The sequence below is a fragment of the Bombus pascuorum genome, chromosome 1 (genome assembly GCF_905332965.1).
Source record: "Bombus pascuorum chromosome 1, iyBomPasc1.1, whole genome shotgun sequence".
In the NCBI taxonomy this organism is placed as follows: domain Eukaryota; kingdom Metazoa; phylum Arthropoda; class Insecta; order Hymenoptera; family Apidae; genus Bombus; species Bombus pascuorum.
Window position 1 is genome coordinate 27,807,842 of NC_083488.1, and position 21,804 is coordinate 27,829,645.

At 29.3% G+C, this 21,804-nt stretch overlaps 3 protein-coding genes across 3 annotated transcripts; 2 read left to right on the forward strand and 1 right to left on the reverse strand.

Annotated features, from left to right (window-relative positions):
* Window positions 1-102: 102 nt before the first annotated feature.
* Window positions 103-10,357, reverse strand: LOC132909208 (transmembrane protein 131). Its single transcript, XM_060963893.1, has 23 exons — window positions 9,954-10,357; window positions 9,132-9,196; window positions 8,851-8,879; window positions 8,296-8,379; window positions 8,101-8,224; window positions 7,792-7,905; window positions 7,587-7,709; window positions 7,280-7,443; window positions 7,027-7,213; window positions 6,843-6,951; window positions 6,523-6,782; window positions 6,030-6,446; window positions 5,759-5,947; window positions 5,427-5,655; window positions 4,953-5,334; window positions 4,089-4,304; window positions 3,876-4,015; window positions 2,465-3,714; window positions 2,042-2,366; window positions 1,535-1,962; window positions 1,249-1,456; window positions 971-1,152; window positions 103-901 (listed from the first exon to the last, which is right to left on the reverse strand). Exons 1-23 carry the CDS (start codon window positions 10,045-10,047, stop codon window positions 812-814), a joined length of 5,409 nt encoding a protein of 1,802 aa, XP_060819876.1. The 5' UTR covers window positions 10,048-10,357; the 3' UTR covers window positions 103-811.
* A 569-nt stretch (window positions 10,358-10,926) lies between these two features.
* Window positions 10,927-14,357, forward strand: LOC132909249 (RNA-binding protein 28-like). Its single transcript, XM_060963971.1, has 11 exons — window positions 10,927-11,117; window positions 11,198-11,343; window positions 11,418-11,586; window positions 11,676-11,968; window positions 12,038-12,369; window positions 12,474-12,810; window positions 12,882-13,050; window positions 13,150-13,367; window positions 13,465-13,614; window positions 13,703-14,068; window positions 14,149-14,357. Exons 1-11 carry the CDS (start codon window positions 11,105-11,107, stop codon window positions 14,263-14,265), a joined length of 2,310 nt encoding a protein of 769 aa, XP_060819954.1. The 5' UTR covers window positions 10,927-11,104; the 3' UTR covers window positions 14,266-14,357.
* A 1,124-nt stretch (window positions 14,358-15,481) lies between these two features.
* LOC132909261 (probable cytochrome P450 301a1, mitochondrial) lies at window positions 15,482-21,787 on the forward strand. Its single transcript, XM_060963996.1, has 10 exons — window positions 15,482-16,141; window positions 16,312-16,558; window positions 18,680-18,796; window positions 19,060-19,136; window positions 19,244-19,439; window positions 19,522-19,681; window positions 19,809-19,978; window positions 20,184-20,262; window positions 20,414-20,611; window positions 21,670-21,787. The coding sequence occupies exons 1-10, from the start codon at window positions 15,943-15,945 to the stop codon at window positions 21,775-21,777; spliced, it is 1,551 nt and encodes a 516-aa protein (XP_060819979.1). The 5' UTR covers window positions 15,482-15,942; the 3' UTR covers window positions 21,778-21,787.
* The last annotated feature ends 17 nt before the right edge of the window (window positions 21,788-21,804 follow it).

Consider the following 21,804-nt stretch of genomic DNA (forward strand, 5'->3'; position numbering starts at 1 on the left):
CTTTTCATAAATTATTGAATATTTTAAGTCACTTTCTTTAAAACAGATTATTTATAAAAGTAAGATTCAAATTATTAAAACACAGTAACTTTTTTACCAGTCTTGAAGAGTAGGTACACATTTTTATTTTGTTTTGTATACATCATAATTTTGTAAAATGTTTTGAAAACTTACCGAAGAAATTTCTACAAGTCAAGACTATAAAAATCACAGTTCTCACTCGTTCCAAATAACTTAATTATTACCTTTCTTTACGTAACATCAAGACCAACATTCTTTGAGTATTGTAATAATTTTTCATATATATGTAGAAAGTATAAAATAACAAATAATCAAAAAAACAAAAATCAATAAATTAGAAATTCTCTTATTTTTATATGTTCATTTCTTTGATTGATTTATGCTTCCATTGTTGTAAAATTTTACTTCCAATTCAGACTTTAGTTGGTCATTCTAACTCGAAACCATGAAAAAGATTGTGATTTCGATTCGATATTTTTCGAAATTTCAACGTACCATATTAAAGTACCAATAATAACATAAGAGAACAAATGACGACGTTAAAAATTTAACGAGTACAAAACAATTTTGCTCGAAATTATTTGGTATTATTATGCTAGGTACTATTCAACAACATATCACAAATGCGCGAAACACGAATAATAACAAAATCAGCCTGTAGTTTAGGCGTTACCGATCACGATAGGTGTTCCTAATAAATACATTATTACTTTCCATATTAGAAAAGAAAATTGCTTTAACCAGGTCTAGATATCACAAGATACAATATTGAAAATTTTTGGAAACGAGATTAGTCTTCGTGTTTTGTCTTCCAAGACTCTGAGGATGATGGTGTCCATATTGTACTGAGTGAACGAAATGGATCGAAATCCGATCTTTCCTAAAATAATATTCAAAAAGTTTTGTATATAGAATAGATAAATATATGAGTAAAAAATTATTCTCTTACTTGTGTATCCGATTCTGTTTGTAATGAAGATAATTGTGAAACTAGAGATGGTGCAGCTGCACCCCATGGACTTGCAGCCCATACACCTCCTGTATTTATTCCCCAAACACCACTTCTTTCTTCTCCTACTGCTGCTCTAGCATATAAAGGTTCCCGATTTGTTTTAACTGTTGCCCAGTTATCTGTAAATTCAAGTTCATAATATTTTGATTATTTTAAAATAAAAAAAATATGGTCATATTTAGTTACTATATACTATGTAATAAAAATATTTTTACCTTTTAATGTATCCGTTAGCATTGGTGGTTTCTCTGAGGATTTTGGTGAATCCAACCGAAAATCAGTTGTTCTATCAGACAATAATTTAAGCATAGAGTTATTATCTTCCCATAACTGACATGGTGTATCTTCCTCAGGACTCTCTAATTCCATTAATGGATCATCGGTTTCTGGAAGATCGTCGTAGGGAACCAATTCATGTTCAAACTGAAAAGTTCCAATCGAATTGTGATTGTAAACATATTAGTATCACACAATTATAAATTAAATTATTTTTTAACCTACCAGTGGTTCAATGAAGGCATTTATGAAATAACTATTTGAATGTTGCGAATTATTCTGCATTTTCAAAGAATTTTGACTAAATGGTTTCTCTTTTTCAACACATTTAATGCAGAAAGACGGAGATTTCGATACCATTCTGTATTCCTTTGTACTATGTATTAATTCTTGACTTGATTGTTGTTTGATATAATCTACATCTTTGGTGTCGTTATTGAAAGCCATTGACATGTTATGCGTGGTCGTTTGAGTTTTGTGTAACTTATTTAAACCCGAAAACGACGAAACACTCTCTTGATTTCGTGCTACGACGTCACTAAACCTTGCTCGATTTTCGCCCCAACATGATGGCGGCGGAGGTAACGGAGCGGAAACAGCTCCCAATGCACGTGTTGCATCTTCTCTTTGGTTAGTATTTCCATTTAATGTTGCTGTTATGATAAAAATAATTAATAATTAATGGTCAATAATTAACAAAATTAGATTAAGAGATTTGGAGATTTTATATACCTTTCATATGTCCTTTATCGATGACTCGACGTTTCTGGGATCCCTTATCTTTCCTAGGAGGATTTTTATTCTGTCGTGGTAACTTGAAGGATGACTCAACAGTACGGGTTGTATGAATATGGTGTTTCATAGTAGATCTTGCATTCGTTTTCCATCTGTTTGGATTATTGTGTCTTTCTTTATCATATTCATCGTCGTCGCAGTCACCTTCGTAATTATCTCTATAATCTACGCATGGCACAGAAACAATTGATTGAGGTTTAGTCTTTTTAGTTGTAGGTTTCCTTTGCAACTTATCGGATTTTCCACAAGGTTGATCGAAATTCTGTAACAAATAATATTTATTGTAAAATTTATTTTCTAATTTGTAAAATGAATAGAGGTAGTAATTTGATATACATACAGTTTGACCAGGTTTCTCACCTTACAAAGCGGTGGATCATCTTGAACAGAACTCTCTGTTGTTGTAGACGACGTTTCTTCCTCCGAAAGATGAATGTTCCGTTGATTACTATTCGACTCAAATTTTTTAAAGGATACGTGATTGTTATTGCTATTTCCAACTGCAGTTTTTTTTCTTTTACTATCTAGCTTATTAGTTCGAGTATTATTAAGAAGTCCCGTTGTGTCAACTTGAACTTCATGATCGACCAGCTTCGTTTCCGTCTTAACATTTGTTGTTTGATTAGACTTTCCTTTCCTATTCGTTACAGGACTTATCTTTGTAAGCGTATTTATAGGGTATTTCTTTTCCTGAGTTCCCTGGATATTAGAAAATGCGTTCTCTGTCACAGAATTATCCGTTTGAACTTCCTGTACACTGTGTTGCTTTCTATTATTCTTTTTCTTGACACCAAGCGTAATATTGCTTATAACGTTACTGTTATCTAAATTCGATTCTTCGCATCGTTTAAATGTCAACATGTCTTTCGATTCGGTGTCAAGTTTAAATCTGCGTTCCTCATCCGCAGACCAATCAGGAATTTTCAGTCCTTTTTGCATGTTATCTTTGTCCTTATACTTTTTCACGTTCATCAGTGCCCAATCTGGATACGTTTCTTCCTTTCTTGCCATTTTCTGTTTTTGCTCGTTTATTAATTTCTCTTTCAAAAAACTCGAATCTTGCGCTGTATGTAGAGGCATGTGCGATAATAACCTTAAATTAAGAGGTGGTTGAACTGAACTTTCTCTCGAGAAGTTAGCTAAAGCTCCCTGTAATATTCGATCCGCTTCAAGAAATGAAATAGCGAGAACACATATTAATAATATCGACGAAAGACTTATAGCTGCCCATTGCACAGTGTATTCCCATGACGGTCTTGCAAGTGCCGCTGTGCAAGCTTCCAAAGAATGCGGAGGAAGAGTAGCGAGTAAATTAAGTATCACCATACCGTTCTCGATATCACTATCAGAACCCAAACTTGTAGATATCAGGAGCTTTCTTTCGATTCGTGACAAGGTGAAGTCTGGCGTAAATGCTATTTCCACCTTTTTTGTAGCATTTGGGTTCAATTTGAACGACATGCAGTTCAATACCTTGAAACCATACCCTTCGCATCGTAAACCGTTAATATAAAAATCGTAGACTTCTATAGGAAGTTCTCCTGTATTCCTTGCCATAAAGGATCTCTTTACTGTTAGATTTGGAACCGGATTTCGTTTAAATCTTTCTCCTATTATTCAGAAAAAGAACAAATGATATTGTTATTTTTTTTTTTAATGTATTAGTTTATGTTAATTTGTAATTATTAAATAGATGGTAATTTTTGGTAAAATGATTCCATTTTTTTTATTATGCTTGAATGGTAGAACGAGGGTAGAGAAACGTACATACGTTCACAATCTTTAAGATGTTTTTCCGCAAGTTCGAATAGTAAAGGCGTAGTAGAACCTGGCTTTCGATTTCCAAATCTAAACTGTGCATTTGCTCCTTGACCCATCACACGCAATACTTCCAAAATAGTCATGTTATTCCTACAATTATTGAAAATGAAGGAAGATTTGTTATCCATTTCTTTATTTTGACGAATTTGGTGATAAAATTTACCTAATATATAAAAGTGCAGATGATAAAGATGGTGAGAAAGGTGTATATGATACTTGTACAGTTCTCGATTCCGAAGGTTTTAAATACAAGGGAATAGATTGTGATGCTACTGTAATGTCCCATTCTTTCTCGAACATTTCTCTATCTACTATACTTTCTTCTAACTTGAATTCTTCTGCAATTGTAGATCCACATTCTACACATGTAAACTTAAACCTATATATAAAAATATATTCATTCATATTACATGTTTTTGTTATAATTTTTGTATGGACAACACTTTATATAGGGTGAAACTAAAAAAGAGTTTATAACTTTTAGAGTAGATAGTATTTATCAAACGATGAAAAGATGTCCTAATAAACATGGGTCGAAAAATTAACAGTTTCAAAGTTAAAAGCAATTTGTTGTTTCAGTTAAGGCGACTGGTCTTCTCGCTTCAGAAGCTATCATATCATGTGGAAATAATGTGAAGATTTCTTAAAAATATAGTGTACTCTTCAACAATTAATGACATAGACGAATTACGTCAGAAAATATAAAATGCTAGTGAAATAGTTAGAAGACGATCAAGAATCTTTTAAAAAGTACGCAATTTAATACAAATATGTCAAGCATGTGTGAAAATGGAAGGCGGACATCTAGAAAGCTTTCTGTAATCAGAAAAAGAAGAAATGATAATGTAATCCATTGTTTGAATATGGTATGATATCTCCCGAAGCAAGTTTGTCGCTTTAATCGAAACAAAGTTGTTTATAACTTTGAAAATATTCATTTTTCGACCCATGTTTGATTAGGACATTTTCCTAAAAGTTGAGTTTCACCGTGTATATATATTTGTTTATTTATTCAAAAAATACATACTTAGCAGGTAACGAATGATAAAGTCTTGTTCCTTGTGGATAATTCCAATCCATAACTAATTGTATTATTAAAGGAGTGATACTTGGATTGTACACTTTGATCGTGCTATAGGATGTATTTCCAATTTGCGTCAAAGGAAATACCAAAGCGACTTTATTTTTACTATTACCAGAACCAGTTAATAAACTGGGCCAATGTGGTTTTATATTTAAATAAAATTTGTGCCCGCGAACTTCTGTTGTATCTAAACGCATCGTAATATTGTCCCAAGAACGACCGCCTGTTGAATTAAGAAATCGTGTATATCTGGTATTTAATAAATTTAAATCAGAGTCTCTTGTATGTGAAGGTAGAGCCAAGGTGTTTAACCACTCTTTACCATCTGTAAGAAGATAAAAAGTATGAATTTAATAATATAAGTACATGTACATATATAAACATTTAAATTACAGTGTGTATAATAAGATAACTGACCATTGCTGTCCAATGATAAGCCTAAATAACAATGATGCTTACAAGCCACTGATGGTTCAATTCTTACTGAACCCATGTAATTTTCTCCTTTCGTTATAACAGGCATTGATGCTTCTTCTAAAGGTATGTATTTTATTCTGTTATCTTTATTTATTGGTGCGATTCGAGTTACTTGCATAGGCTTAACGAATGTTGAATGTAACTTTACTTGCTGCACGCAAATTGACCACTGCAAAATTATTATAATAGAAATTATTAAAAAAAGTTTATCAAAAATTCAGAAAACTCAGATAAATCTACCAATAATTTGTTACAATATTCTAATCACTTACAGGGAAACAATCTGTAAAAATAAGTTTTTTCAAAGAAATTCTTCCATATGCAACCCGCATGTAAACTGGTAAAATAAATTTTTCATAAGTTGTTCTAACGAATACATCACCCACAATTGTATCTTCCTCAACCATTGGAGTTTTGACTTTAATTTTAAAAACAGCTAAGTAACCAGGTTTTATGTATTGCTAAAATTAAGTAATGTTTTATTAATGTTTTTATGATTATTACATTGTAATAAATATTTGTTATAATAAAATTATTACTTACATTACCCATGTGATTGCATACAGTTATATTACGAAATTCTTTATCCAATAAATCAACAGGACCTTTTTGACAACCCATAAGTTCTAATACTGCACCAGGCATGTTAACACCCCAACCATGTAAATCTATATTAATAGGATTTTGATTCTCCAAAGCAAAAGTAGCCTCATTTTCGGTTCCACTTCCTACTGTGCCAAAATTCATCGTGCCTTCGTCACTTTCTCTTTCTTCAGGAACAATTTTCCTTAATTTTCCGTCATAACTTAGCAATGGAACTTCAGTTACAGAAACGTTTGAATGAATTAAAATTGACGATTCCATCTTCACATTATCAGTTTTTCTATCTTTTGCCAGTTGTAAAGAAAATATATTAACTTTCTGCTCTGGTTTTATTACTCTTGGAATAAAATTTTTTATCTATAAAATGAAAGATATATATTTTAATTTCTAATTAAATTTTTTCTTGGAGTTTTTTATTATCATTGTAACTTACTGTAAAAAATGTCTTCACATGCGATGACATTGTGACATTTGTAATAGCTAATGGTAATTTAAACTTATTAACAACGCTAAAATTTCGTGTTTGATTAGATTGGAGAGAACAATAATGCGTAATTGATGCGTTTACTTCTAGTCCACCCTGTAGAGGTTGTGCTACCCATGGAATTATTAGTTTTTGACTAGAACCACCAGGACCTATGGTTTTTATCACTAATTTCCCCTTAAAATGTTGTAATTCTAAAGCAGTCTTCCCTAAAATAAAATAATATACGTTATTATATGATATATTATATATACTGTGAAATTACGTACAGTCATAAATTAATGCTCCTATGGCAATCGGTATATCGGTATCTCCAGGAATTACCGCCTGTTCGAAATGAAGTTTTAATGCTTTAGAAACTGGCGTACTAATTATATTCTGTAAAATATATAAAAATTCTTTTGTTTATAATGATCCAAATACTTCATAAATTATATTAAAAAAATTATTTACCATAACTTTTATTGGTTTTTTTGCCGAATTTTTCAAAGCAATAGGGTATTGGATGGGAGGTTGCAGTGAGCCGCCCATACCTAAATTAATTACTCCAGAACTTCCACCCCAATGAAGACCAGCCCCACTTTTAACTTCGACTTCAACTGTTACAACAAGCAATTCTGAAGTACTGTTTACTTTAAGTCTGTAATTAAGACAAATATCAACAATTAAATCTAGAATAATTAAAGATAACATTTTTGACACAAACCTAATGTATGCAGTATGATTTTTTTCTGTGTAAGCATTAAAATGTAATCTTATGATAGGCTTTGTCTGATATGGTGGAATTTCCCATAGTTCACGTGAACCTTCTGCTTCTCCTGATGGTAATTCTAGTTGAAATTCTCCACCACTACTATATACCTCTAATACCTTATTCATAAAATATAAAATACAGATAATTATTAAATAAAATAAAAAGTAAATAATTTTTAAAATATTATATATTTATATATTATATAATATATAACTTAATATTATATAATAATTTAAAAGATACATAAACAAATCCATACTTGTAAAGCTTCTGAGTGTGGATTGTGCATGTATATAAGTGGAGTAAATGTTGCATTTAAAGGTAATTTAACACCCACTACAGGTCTGAGTCGATATGAACTACTGATACTTATTCCTTTCACCTATGTGGAGATAAAATTATATTTTTAATAAAGAAAGATATATGTAGAATTTACAATTATAAATACAATAGTTTGTGATTACTTGATATTTCACAGTTCCATCTGCTGTATGTATAAAAAGATTTATATCGATATCACCTTCTTCTCGGCCAAGAAAGATAACATCAAATGTTGTATTCCCCAATGGTGGAATTACCTATACAGATTAAATTGTGATAATGAAACTTATTGTATTTTTACATTGTTCTATATTACATCGTTCAATATTAAAACTTACATTGTTCTATATTATTTTAAGATTAATTTACCAATCTTTCATTCCTTTTAGATATTTTCATTTCTTTTGTCTCTTGAAAAATAGACATAAAACCTTACATCATGAAAAACTTACTTTGTTTCGAAAGAATGACGAATGGAAATGACGTGTATTTCCAGAAATTGATAAAAGGTGGATTGTTTTGTTGTGATCTCTATTAAACACGATCACAGTTTCTTGGTGGGGTATACCAAGTTGTCTAGAAACAAAAACATTTTCATTGTATGTATATTCACCTATATTAATGTGACACAGCCAAAATTTATGTACCTCTCTTTAAAGTCCAAAACATGAGGTTTGAAATAAATATAAGACAATAAATCTTGTGTTTTATCTGCGTCTGATGTTGTATCCCTTAAAAATCAGTTTGAAAATTTTAATATATCGAATAGTAATTTTCAAATGTATTTGTAATAGTGGAAATTGAAAATAGGAAAGGTATGAGAAAAATTAGTTTGAAGTAATCACAGTTAGTAAAGAAGTGTTTAGAATTTAAAAAAGCTGTTACTTAAATGTATTACTGTAATAAAACAATTCAAATATTTTATTAAATGATTAAAATCATTGTATATAATAACATATCTTTCTTACATTTTAAACTATTATATCCTTTTTGTGCTATGATATTAAGACAAGTAATTAATTAAAAATCCTAAATATCTATCTCTTATATTTTTCTCAATTTTTTGCATTGCATGAAATAAAAAAGAGATGAATGGAAAATTATAATAATGTACATAAACATTTTGAAACTGAAGAAGGAAACTTATAATGAAAACCTTTCCTACTTTCACTCACCATTATTTTAATGAGTATTATGCTTACCCAGCCCCCTGTACTGTATTATTAAAATCCTATAAAATAAAAAATTAACATTATATAGAATCATATAACATTCGTTTTAAAATGTTAATATATATTTAAAAAAAATAAAAAAATTTTACCAAAATATTTAGAGAAAAATACTCATTGCAGTTAATTTTATATTTAAAAATTTGTTTGTTTGAAACTATCTATTTAACGCAAAAATTTTGGTTTTCTTCTCTAATCTAATGGAATCTAATATAAGATAAGACAATTTAGATAAGAAAAGAAATGCAACTAACCTTATGCATAGACATAGGTATGTTGTCCAAAAGGTATTGAACATCATTGTCATCCTGTACGAAGGCTATGAAACATTTCTTATTAGATAAAAATCTTAAATAAATTATCAACTTTTTATACAGATTATTTGTAACAAAAATTATAAAATATAAACGATATAAAAGCATCATAAATTATAAAATATTACTTCAGAAAAATATTAATCATTTAGAGAGATTTGATATAATAATAATCAGATTCATCATTAGAAAACAGTTATTAATTGGAAAATATTGTCATTCATTAATATCATTAACATAAAATTTTATGTACGTCATATTATACTTTTACATTCATGAAATTTCTATGTACATGTATGACATACAATTTTCACTAAAAATTCCTTACTTATCTCCTAAAACATATTATATCAACATTTTATCTGCTACAGTATAATACTACAAACATTGTGAATCTCTGTCACTATAATTGACAATATGTTCACAATATAATGACAACTACAAAATAATAAAGAAAACCTTGTATTTGTGCGAATACATGAATTAATTTATAATTCAACGACGTAAAAAAGGAAACTATCAATAAACATATCATAAAGTATCTTTGTTAACAAGCAAGTAAGTACAGATCTTTAAATTTTCTTAGAAAAATGAGAATTTATTAACTTTTAACAAGCACATAGGACTTTGTATTAACATAAAATTATATTTCAAGTAAACAATGTCTGATCATATATCAAATAATAGTGCAGAAACGTTATTTAAGATGCATATTATTGTGGCGAAATGAAGATAATTAAAATAGTATAAATATACATTTACCATTATTGTGCCCATGTAAGGACGGTCGAATTTGTGACGTCAACTCGAAAAACGTTAACAAGAAGATACAATAAAGTACTTTTAACTCAGTCATAATAATAGTTTTCACTGTGTTGTTTGCTGTTTTGTCTTTAGCAGAAATGAAAATCCGCTTTCGGCCATACTTTTGCCACTATCGAATTCTGGAGTATCGATTCTACTTCCGTCCGATTTGAAACCTTTCCACAGATAAATTTCACACAACCAATCTGACGAAGATGGATTATATATGTATTATCTCTATATCTTATTGTTATATCAATGTATCATTCGTATTTAATCTCTGATATGTTAATTTCTCGATTATTTCATTTTTCTGTAAATAGTTCAAGTTCTCAAAGTAGTCAAACAATCACGTCATTTGATTCATCACTTATAATTTATAGGCGGGTAAAGACTGGCAAGTTTGTAATTAAAAGTTGTGGTTTTTCATTTTATTTCAAAATATATAGTGGTAATTTGCGATTTCATATATGTATATGCATATGTTAAGATGATTTCGAAATGATACTTATATTTGATTAGTAGAATGTATGTTTATTATTCCAGAATTAATTATACAATTTAAAATGTTGGCTCATGTAATTTTGTTGATTTTTATATTTCCAAATACTCACATAAAAATCGCAAATAATATTTCAGAACCTTATTATAAACTATCCAATTACGTTACTTTATTGTGAGAAAGTTGACAACTTCACGGTTTTTTTTGAATATTTTATTGAAGTTTGAAGTTGATTTTATATCATTCAATATATTAGTTGAATAAATGAACACGATTGATTATTTAATACTAACTTAAAAAGCTATTTTTGTAAGTTTTAAATAAATATACGTAGTTTGTTCAATGAATCTGATCAAGGAAGGTAGGGAAATTCATGTAATCAATATCTAGGGGAAACATAGGAAACCCTAGTATTTAATTTATTTCGAGCCAGTTCAAGCTTTCAAATATGAAAGCTCTATCTGCACATGTGTTGCATATAACCTAATAAGTAAATAAGTAAAAAAAAGTATTACATTATTACGGTGAACATTTTATGTTTTAAAGAATTTTATATATTGGACATTTTAATATAAAAATTTTACTAATTTGGAAATAGACATTAAAAATGCGGAATACTAGTATGTGATGTATATGTTAAATTATTAATAGAATTATCATTAAACAGATGTTTAATTAACCCTTATTCTAAATAAAATAGGCAATAGAACTAAGAAAAAGAAACTTTCATGGATATGTAGGAAGAAGATAAAATCACAGAAATCAAAGAAACCAACACAAAAGATAGATAACAATACAGATGAAAATAAGAAACCTAGGATTATTGTTCGCAATTTACCATTTAAGGTTAGTGCACTTTTCAATATTGAATAAGGAATATATTTCTATATTAGCAAATTCATATTTATCTATGTCATTAGACAACTCCAGAAGATGTGAAAAAATTGTATGAACCATTCGGAGAAATATTAGAAATAAATTTTCCAAAACGGTCAGATGGCTCCCCAGTAGGATGTTGTTTTATTCAATTTAAACAGCTAAAAGATGCTTCAAAAGCAATATTTAGTACAAATAAAAAGGAATTTCTTGGTATTGTTCTATTAAAAAATAAAAATTACCAGTATTGATAATTTAAGTAATAATTTGTTGACAATAATGTGTTAAAAACATATTTTTAGGTAGAATAATAAATAGTAGTTGGGCTGTTTCAAGATCAAAATACTGTGAAAAGTTGAAAAAAGAATCAGAAGAAGCAGAAAATTTGGATAATGAACATGGCACAAGTGAGGCTACAGAGAGAAATCAAGATAAAAAACATGAAAATAAACAAATGAAACAGGATGAAGCTGAAGAAGAAGATCCATCTAAACAGGAAACATTATTACAAATAAAAAGGGAAAGGAGAAGATTGCTCAAGGACAAAAATAAAAAAAAGAGAGCAAGAATTGTAATAAGAAATTTATCATTCCAGGTAAGATACTGGTAAAAATTTACATTAGTTTTTCTTTTAAAAGATTTGTATTTTTCATCATAATTGTAGGCAACTGAAGAAGACTTGAAAAAACATTTTTCTCCATATGGGGCAGTAGAAGAAATCAAAATTCTGAAGAGAAGTGATGGCAAAAATATAGGATGTGCATTTTTACAATTTGAACATGTACAAAGTGCAGCTAAAGCTATACATTATACAAACTTACAACCACTTCTAAATAGACCCATTATAGTTGATTGGGCAGTATCTAAAAATAAATTTGAACAAAATAATTCTGAAAATAAACAGGAAGATGAAGTTAGAGTAAAGGTGGAAGAAGAAAGTGACATAGAAGATACAGATAATACAAAAAAATTAAGTTTAAACGGAGAGCTAGGGGGGTGAGTAAATTTTTAATTTTAAAGAAAGGATATGTAATTTTTTATTTTAAATACTGTTTTAAAAGCATATAACTAAGATATAACTAAACAAAATGTAATTGCAGTGAGGATGAAAAATTCGATATTGTCACAGAAAATGTTGAATTCGATAATGATTGTTTAGATGAAGTAGAAATAGAAAATGAAAATGAAGTATCTGAAAACAATGAAGAAGATGAACACGAAGAACAAGGAAAGATAGATGTAAAAGAAACAAAACCAAGTTTCAAATCTCATGATGTTTCTGAAGGAAAAACTATATTTCTAAAAAACGTACCATTTTCAGTAAAAAATGATGAGTTGAAGAAATACATGGAACGATATGGACCTGTTTATTATGCTCTCATATGTATAGATCCATTAACTGAATTTTCAAGAGGTACAGCATTTGTTAAATTTAAGGTAAATTTTTACGAAATATATTCTATCCTTTTCATAACAGAACTTATATTTTCATAAAGATTCGATTGTAGAATGTTGAAGATGCTGAAAAGTGTTTAGCAGCAGGGAATGAATTGCAAATGGAAGATCAAATACTTGAAGCACACAGAGCATTGGATAGAAATGAAATTGAAGATAAGGCAAATTCAAAACAATACAAACAAAAGGATTCTAGGAATTTATATCTTGTAAAGGAAGGAGGTATATATTGTATAAAATAAAAAAAGGGGAGAAACTTCTTTTAGTAATAATTTTGTATAATATTAGAGATTAATTGATAAGTAAATTTTAATTTTTTAGTTGTATTAGCTGGAAGTTCAGCTGCAGTTGGAGTTTCAGCGACAGATATGTCAAAACGGTTGCAAATAGAACGATGGAAATCACAGATATTGCGAAATTTAAATATGTTCGTGTCCAGAGTACGACTTGTTGTTCATAATTTACCAGCTACGTTAAATGACGATAAATTCAGAAAAATCCTTGAACGTCATAGTCCTCCTACAGCGGTTATAAGAGAGGTATTTATTAGAGGAATTATTACATAATTCCAACTTAAATATTTAATGTTGAATAAACTTATGTTAGAAAATTAATTTTTAAGTTAATTTTATAAAGGCACGTATTATGCGAGATCCAAAAAATGTGGATCTAAAGGGAGTGTGGAAATCGAAAGAATATGGATTCGTTTCGTTTACGAAACACCAAGATGCACTTGAGACTTTGAGAAGTGTGAATAATAATCCAAATATATTCACTCCTAAAAGGGTACATAATATATAAATAATATCAATAATATAAATATAATTTTTTTTAAAATTATATTGTTACATATCTCATATTTTTATTTATTTAGAGACCAATTGTATCCTTCTCAATAGAAAACCGAGTAATGGTGAATGCCAAACAAAAGAGACTTCAAAAAAGTCGCGAAAATAATCCTCTTTGGTCAGGAAACAAAGTTAAAGCAAAAAGAGAAGATACAAACCAAGAAATTGCAGTGAAACGACTAGAAACTGAAAATAAGGACAAGTTTAATATAAAACCGTACACCGGAATGGTTGGAAAACCTGGTGAAAATAAATTACGGTCAAAATACAATTTAAAAATTCAAGCAATGGTGCATAGTCAAGCAGTAAAAAAAGAGAAAAAGATCAAGAAGTCTTCTAAAAAATTAGAAATGAAAAGGAAGCAAAGAATTGCCGATAGAAATGAAGTTAAAGTAAGCATTTTTTAAATCTATAAAACTGAAGATTGCATAACAATTATTTATATTTTTTAATTGAGACTTTTTCTTTGCAGCCAAAACAAAGAACGAAAGTAAACCACGATGATGTGAATTTGGAGAAACTTGTAAATAAATACAAAGACAAATTAAAATCGATAGAATTGAAAAAATCTAAATGGTACGAATCGTAGAATTTAATTGTAGGAATTTTACGATAAGAAATTATACTGAAAAGCTAATTTCTGTATACACGTTATAAAGAAAAATAAAACGGCAAAACGTTGTAAGGTTTTTATTGTAAAACTACCTTTATACATCTTTTTATTTTAAAACATAAAAAAAAAATATGGCATTTTAATTTAATTCATGTGAGATTGTACAAAATAGTAAAACGTTTAGAATTCCCGCCATTCACGTGTTACATTAGAATTCTCCCAATAAGTGATGCCCAAATCGTTCTCAACCAATAGCATTGTTCTATAAAATAGAAAGGATCCAGTTCAAAGATTGTATCTTTTAGTAGTTGAAAAGAATATTAAAGTCCATTCTAAAATTATATAGTTCACATTATATAAAATATGTATAATATAACATAAAATTATTATGTATACATATTATGTGAAATATGTAAATACGATTGTGATTAAAATAAAATGAATTCCTCTTATTTCAATCTTAACTAAATCTTGAGAAAATTTAGAGATGACTAAAGTCCTTGAGAAATGTTTGATACTTGGCCGGATTTCTTGAGGAATAAAAGGGCTGGTTACGCACTCGTCTCGATCGAAAGTGTTCCCATTCAAAAGTGGTTCATCAAGCGTGATGCGTGCCTATATAAAGTAAAATGTTGAATAATAACAAGTGACAATTAAACTTATGTGTCGCCGTTTAAAAAAAGTTTAATGTTGATTGAAATGTGCGATATTTTATTCAAACGGAGCTTTTGATTTACTGAAATCAGTGATGGTGATAATATGATTCATTTCAAATAAAATCGTGCAATTTCAAATTGTGAATAGAGTAGATAGAAATTGACATAGTGATTGACATCAAATAAAAATACAATTTTATACGTTTTAAAGAATTATACCTTTATTCTGGTAGGCATCAATGAAATTTTATTTAAAATATAGGATAAAGAAATTATTCAATATGAGCTGTTACTTTCAAGAAATTTTTTAATTTAATATTTAGTATCTCTATTCAGCATTACTGTATACAAGGAAGGAAATTCCAATATACATGTACAATCAAGATTAATATTAGAACGATCAAAGTGCTCAAAATCTAATTTATTGTTTTTTATAGAAATTTTATAAATTTAGAACGATGTACTTTAAAAAAAAATATTAAAAAGGATTCATGGCGTTACAACTTACCGACCTATAATCACATGCAGTAATTTTGGGTAGAACATTTTGCTTTGATTTTTCATATTGATACCTATACAGATTGAATTGACTGAAATCGCCAGAATCATCTCGACAGGTATACTCCGTTACAATTAGCTGACTGATAGTAGAAAATATATATTTTACAAGTCCTTCAAAATCTTCCATCTTTTTATCATAATGCCTCTTAAAAAATTCATTCTTGTTTGATATATTTCATAAATTACGAGACATGTATTTCGTAAAACGACTTCTGCGAACGATTCTGGTAAATAGCACAAAACAATTACGCCGCATGGTTTCACTTGAAAGGGCTACTGTGGTTTTCACAATGCAATTCGTTTGTTATGGAAAAGAAAGCAAGCATAGTTTTTGCGTTTCACTATTTACTAATTTATCGTGTAAAGAAACTAACAGCAGTCCGCAAAATTTTAATGTAAAAATTCTATTATAATTTTTCTACGTTACAGACTAAAGATGAGTATCTTGAGTCGCAAGTTTATCAAATTTGTAAAATATACCATTGAACCATCAAGTACTATTATTAGAACTATAGAAACTTTGACAACAGAAATCGAGGAGCAAGATTGGTCACGGTGTCGTCCTTATACCGAAATACCTGGTCCCAAACCAATTCCCTTCTTGGGTAACACGTGGCGATTTATACCATATATAGGTATATACTGATTTACCATAAGTAGATCACATAATATTCAGAAAATATGATGGGAGAACACTGAGATACAATTTCGGCCGTGTTGTATAACTATAGCACTACAAACATATTTAAACTAGTGCTAAGACGATTTCTGTGTATTCTAAACATACAAAATGCGTTCGTTTCAGGTAACTTCGAGATCCAGGCGGTGGATCAAGTATCAAAGAGATTATATAAGGAGTATGGAGATATTGTGAAAATAGAAGGTCTGTTAGGTAGACCAGATATGGTTTTCATTTATGATGCTAATGAAATCGAACGTATCTTTCGGCAAGAAGAGAGGATGCCATATAGACCTTCGATGCCGTCGTTAAATTACTACAAACACGTGCTTAGAAAGGAGTTCTTCGAAAATAATGCCGGCGTAATCGCTGTGTAAGCACTGTATCATTTTTTTGTATATGTATTTACTAATTTTCGAAAAAATTATTATTTATTTAACGAATTATTAATTATTTTTAAATACGAAGCGTCTATCGGAACGGTTGTATTTTAGATACATATTGTTATAGGACCATTTATAGCAACGCTCTGTGTTCGAGTGAAAAATGTAATACAAAACAATCTTAAGAATTTTTTCAATACTTCACTTAGTAAAAATATTTATATAATTCTTTTCACAAATAAAGTCTTAAAAATAACGAGTTTTGTTAAAATTTTTCAATGGTACTTTTACTTAATAGTACTTTTGAAATGTCATAAATAGTATCTCTACTACAAGAGAACGGCATAATATTATGAAATATAATGGAATAATTTAGTACTAGAATTGAGTAAAAGAGCGCTATGTTCATACTCATCTATGAGTTTACATAACTTCATCATGTATGCAAACCTCATTAAGTACCATAATGGTTAAATATTGAAATCACAGATTTTCTAATGATGTTGTTTACCCTTTTGGTTAGCAAACCACTGTGATAGCAAATATTTGCTACGCATATTGGATTTGTGCTAAAGCGTTGCGCTTTTGGGACTAACTAGACGTGCTAACTAGACATCACCATGCTTTTGTTTCTCTACGCGCTTCAACTTTGTGAGCTTCCATCACTCTTTACTATTTATGTATCAATTACTTTAATGACAAGATTCATCCATCTTAAATAAATGTTATGAAAATACAATGCAATAAGCATTCATCCATCTAACTCGTGTACATTACAGATATTCATGTGAAAAAGTCACAACATAAATAGAAACGGAAACTGGAGGAAAATTAGGACAAGAGTCCAAACAAGGGGTGGCTTTAAGTGTTATGCATACTGTACAAGACATATTACTTGTTAGAAAGTAAATCTTGTGCAATCGGATATTGATGCACGTTATGCTATCATTTTCCGTATGACAACGTATTTTGCAATTGCATTTAATGTAATCTCTTTTCCTAATATTCGCGTGACAACACACACACGTACATATGGTAATGTCTTAATTTGTAATTATCTCACTCACCCGGATATTCTTGCGTAACAACACTTCACTTTCGGCCAGACCGAAAATTATATTGGATTAACAAATTACATATTTAGTGGAGGAAATGTAAATTAAATGTCAATTAAGAATCTATTAAATACAAGAATCGTAGACATTTTATAAACGCATTTTGAATCTCAGATCGCGAAAGTCATTTAGTTATTTATAGATTGATGTATTAAATTTCTTCGTAATATATGCGTGTTGTATGAAACATAGCAAACTTTTTATCTTTTTATTTTATTTTTATATTTTACATACCTGTTACTTTCAGTTTCCAAATTTTTAACATTCGTTTTATTCATTATGTATGCACGATCTTCTGATTATGTAAAGTATACTAAATGTCATGGTTCCACTTTATCTTAATTATGTTTCTTTAATTTATGTACTATTTTTACTTTAATTTATGTAATATTAAACAGATTGACTTCTTCGTTTATCAAAGGCTTTATCGAAGTCATTCCAAATATCTATTAAATTTCTCAATGTTGACTTACGAGAAATAGAGCAGAACCTTGTAGACTGTATTACTATCTCTTTTCACCTCGGTTTCATTGAATTATGTTTGATGATTAGTAAACACGACAATATTGATTATTACAGATCATCAACGGATAAATTAATTCAGAATGATGTAATGAGATTTGCAGTCTCTTTCATATTTATTGCAAATATTCATGAATGTGTCTAGTAAATAATCAACTATGCACATGATTTAACATGCTAAGTACACGGTGTAAAATACACAATAAAAAATTTCATTAAACAACACAAAGATTTAAATTATATCTTTTTACAATTTATTTAATAATATCCAATATTTTGTTAAGTTATAAATAATTTTTGCAATAATAATTCTTTTGAATTCCCAATAGTTTAAAAAACAGTTACATGTATACATTATAAAAGTGTTCACTGTCTAATTTTTTCCATTTATTTTTCTCTCATTCAAATTTTGTAAATTGAAGAAATAAAAATAGTTGACGGCAACAAAAATAGTAATGAAAGAGATTGTTGCAGGCATGGTGAGAGCTGGTACAATTTCCGGAGCAAGGTACAACAAGTAATGTTACAACCACGAACAGCAAGAATGTACATTAGCGCTATCGAGGAAGCGAGTCTAGCATTTCTTCGCAGGTTCGCTGGCAAACAATCATCCTTATAGCACACGCGCACCTTACCTTTCACTTTTTCCTGCTGCCCCTGATTTCGTTCAGATATAATGTATCAGATATTCTAGAAAATTCGTCATTGTTTATCCGACTGTATCTTTTACAGATTATATAGGTTGTGTCTATATCGCATAATTAGCTTGTCTGATCCTACGCAATAATATGTTAAAATACTCTGTATCTATAATATGCAGGATATTGAGGTAATTTTAGAATTTTTACTTTTAGAATTAGAAGAATACGGGATGAAAATGACGAGGTGCCTGATGATTTTCTGAACGAAATACACAAATGGTCACTAGAATGTGAGTAATAAATGGATTATGCTGATGATTTCAAACATTTAAGTTTACTCTTTATTTAAATAAACTTTCATGTTACCGAGAATGCTTTTAGCACCTTTTTTTTATAGCTATTGCCCGTGTTGCATTAGACGTTCGATTGGGTTGTTTGGATGATGATGCTAATGTTACAACTCAGCAATTAATTGATGCAGTTACAATATTCTTTAAGAATGTCGGAGTCTTAGAATTAAAGATTCCATTCTGGAAATTATTCAATACACCTACGTGGCTGCAATATGTGAATGCTCTTGACACCATAGTAAAGTGAATTTCAATAAAATATAATTACAAAACAACTAAATTAAAAAATATGCAAAATATAAATAAAAAGTATCCTTATGTCCAGTATAACGTCTAAATACACGATGGCCGCTCTTTCAAGGATAAAAGAAGTAGAGAAATCTGATAAGGAACAGTCTCTTCTGCAAAGAATATTGGCTCTTGAAAATGATACTAAATTGGCTACTATCCTTTCCCTTGATCTATTTTTAGTTGGCATTGACACAGTGAGTAACTCAATAAAAATTGGAATGTACTACTTTTAAATATCAAGGTTACACAAATACTATTTATGTATTTTATTAACATAAGTACTCAATATTAAATTTCTAAATTCTTAAATTTTATTTTAAGACTTCCAGCGCGGTAGCATCAACCTTGTATCAATTAGCTTTGCATACTGACAAGCAAAATCTCGCTTATGAAGAAGTCTGTAACATGCTATCAGATAAAGATATGCAGCTTGAAGGGAAGCATTTGGACAAATTGAAATACTTAAAGGCGTGCATTAAGGAAACTCTTAGGTTTGCATGACAAACGTTAATTCTTTAAGCTCTTAATCTTAACAGTAATTCTTAGCCTTCTTGAGAACTCAAGTCAAGTAGCTTTTAGACCAGAAATAACAACTTTCACACCGAAGTATTTAAATTGGTTGTAATATGTTAATAAAAATACTATATAAAGAAATACTATATTAATTTTTAACGGAAGAATAATTGTTTTCACTAGGATGTATCCAGTGGTTATTGGTAATGGACGATGTATGACCAAGGACACAGTAATCAAAGGATATCGTGTACCAAAAGGCGTAAGAAAGAATACTTCCTCAATTTAATTTTATTGTATTAATTTTAACATAATTACTAGTAAAAATTTCATAATTTTCATAGTAACTACTAAACTGCTGAATGGACATTTCCTATTACGATTATAGTATGAATAAAAATTGGTTAACACAGGTACAAGTAGTTTTCCAACATTACGTAATAAGTAATCTTGAGAAGTACTTTCCACGCAGCGAGGAATTCCTTCCAGAGAGATGGTTGCGAAGTGACGGTGTGTACCACAAATTCGCATCGCTTCCTTTCGGTTATGGAAGAAGAATGTGTCTCGGTCGACGTTTCGCCGAACTTGAGATGCTCGTTGTTATTAGTAAGGTAATAATTAATACTTAATTATTTTTATTATATATTTAAAAGCACACGTTTTTAGTTATGGTTAAAAATATAAATAAAATATAAATAATAAAACTCCTGAATTATACAAAAGAAAGCAACAGAAGATAGAAAATAAGTGCCCCTTAAACTTGAAGTTTTGTTACCATAGACTGGGTACTTGGCTTTGACTATAGCCTCCGGCTAACTTAGTTTGTCAATTATCACAGTAAATTCCCATAAACAATGAACATTCATCTCAGCAGCTGAACCTTCGTTTCAGTGTGAAGATACAATGTGTCTCTTGAGACTGCCACACAAATCTGACAGTAATTTGTACCGTTACCAGGATGTACGAAACATGCTCATAAGTTTCTTTTCGTTGATTCTTTTGTTGCATTGCTATATTAATTTAACATTTCTAATTTTCTCAAGAATAGATAAGTATGTATTATGTAACTCTTTACACAAAAAATGCATTCCACAAAAAATACTTACAAGCAGTTATTACATTTTGCATCATCAATTATCGTTTATATAGACATGCAACTTCCTCTGTAGATATTAAATAGTAGTAATTTCACACATCATTTCAGATTTATAATCTCCTTCATGGTTGATTAAAGAAATATTATAAATATAGAACTGAAATGATATTATAATGTGTGTTCACACATATTCGTTCTATAATAAATTATTTCATTAATTTTACGACTCCTACAAGTTTTATTATCTTTCACTTGATGATCCGACAAGAGAGAAAGTGACAATAAAACAAAATTGCTTGTGTTAAGTGTCGTAACAAATATGGTCTTTTGAATTGGAGATTTTCTTGTATTTTATTGCACCATCTTGCAATTTTCCCTCCGAGCAATTAGGTAGAGGGTAGCTGGAGAAATGTGAAATTACTTTGCTACTTTGATAAATTTTTTTGATTTTTTAGGAAAGTACTGTGACGTTTATACTTTATTATATGTATATAAATAAGAAGGCACAACTTCTTTTTGCATTAGAATCAAAAATAATTTATTGCGTTAATATATAGTAATTTTTTGTTTCAGATTTTGCAACGTTACAAAATAGAGTATCATCACGAGAAATTAGAGTATTACATCAATCCTATGTACACGCCTAAAGGACCCTTAAATTTAAAATTTATTGACAGATAATGATTTTTAAGTGTATATACAAACGAT

Bases quoted from the DNA above. Each gene is read 5' to 3' on its own strand.
- LOC132909208 (XM_060963893.1), bottom strand. From the start codon at position 10,047: ATGACTGAGTTAAAAGTACTTTATTGTATCTTCTTGTTAACGTTTTTC. The intron at 7,710-7,791 runs GTAATCACAAAC...ATCTCCACATAG, and splicing joins ATGGAACTGTGAAATATCAA to GTGAAAGGAATAAGTATCAG. The intron at 6,447-6,522 runs GTAAGTTACAAT...TTCATTTTATAG, and splicing joins ATGTGAAGACATTTTTTACA to ATAAAAAATTTTATTCCAAG.
- LOC132909249 (XM_060963971.1), top strand. The intron at 11,587-11,675 runs GTATTGTTCTAT...ACATATTTTTAG, and splicing joins AAATAAAAAGGAATTTCTTG to GTAGAATAATAAATAGTAGT. The intron at 11,969-12,037 runs GTAAGATACTGG...TCATAATTGTAG, and splicing joins TAAGAAATTTATCATTCCAG to GCAACTGAAGAAGACTTGAA.
- LOC132909261 (XM_060963996.1), top strand. From the start codon at position 15,943: ATGAGTATCTTGAGTCGCAAGTTTATCAAATTTGTAAAATATACCATT. The intron at 19,137-19,243 runs GTGAGTAATAAA...TTTTTTTTATAG, and splicing joins ACACAAATGGTCACTAGAAT to CTATTGCCCGTGTTGCATTA. The intron at 20,612-21,669 runs GTAATAATTAAT...TTTTTGTTTCAG, and splicing joins TGCTCGTTGTTATTAGTAAG to ATTTTGCAACGTTACAAAAT.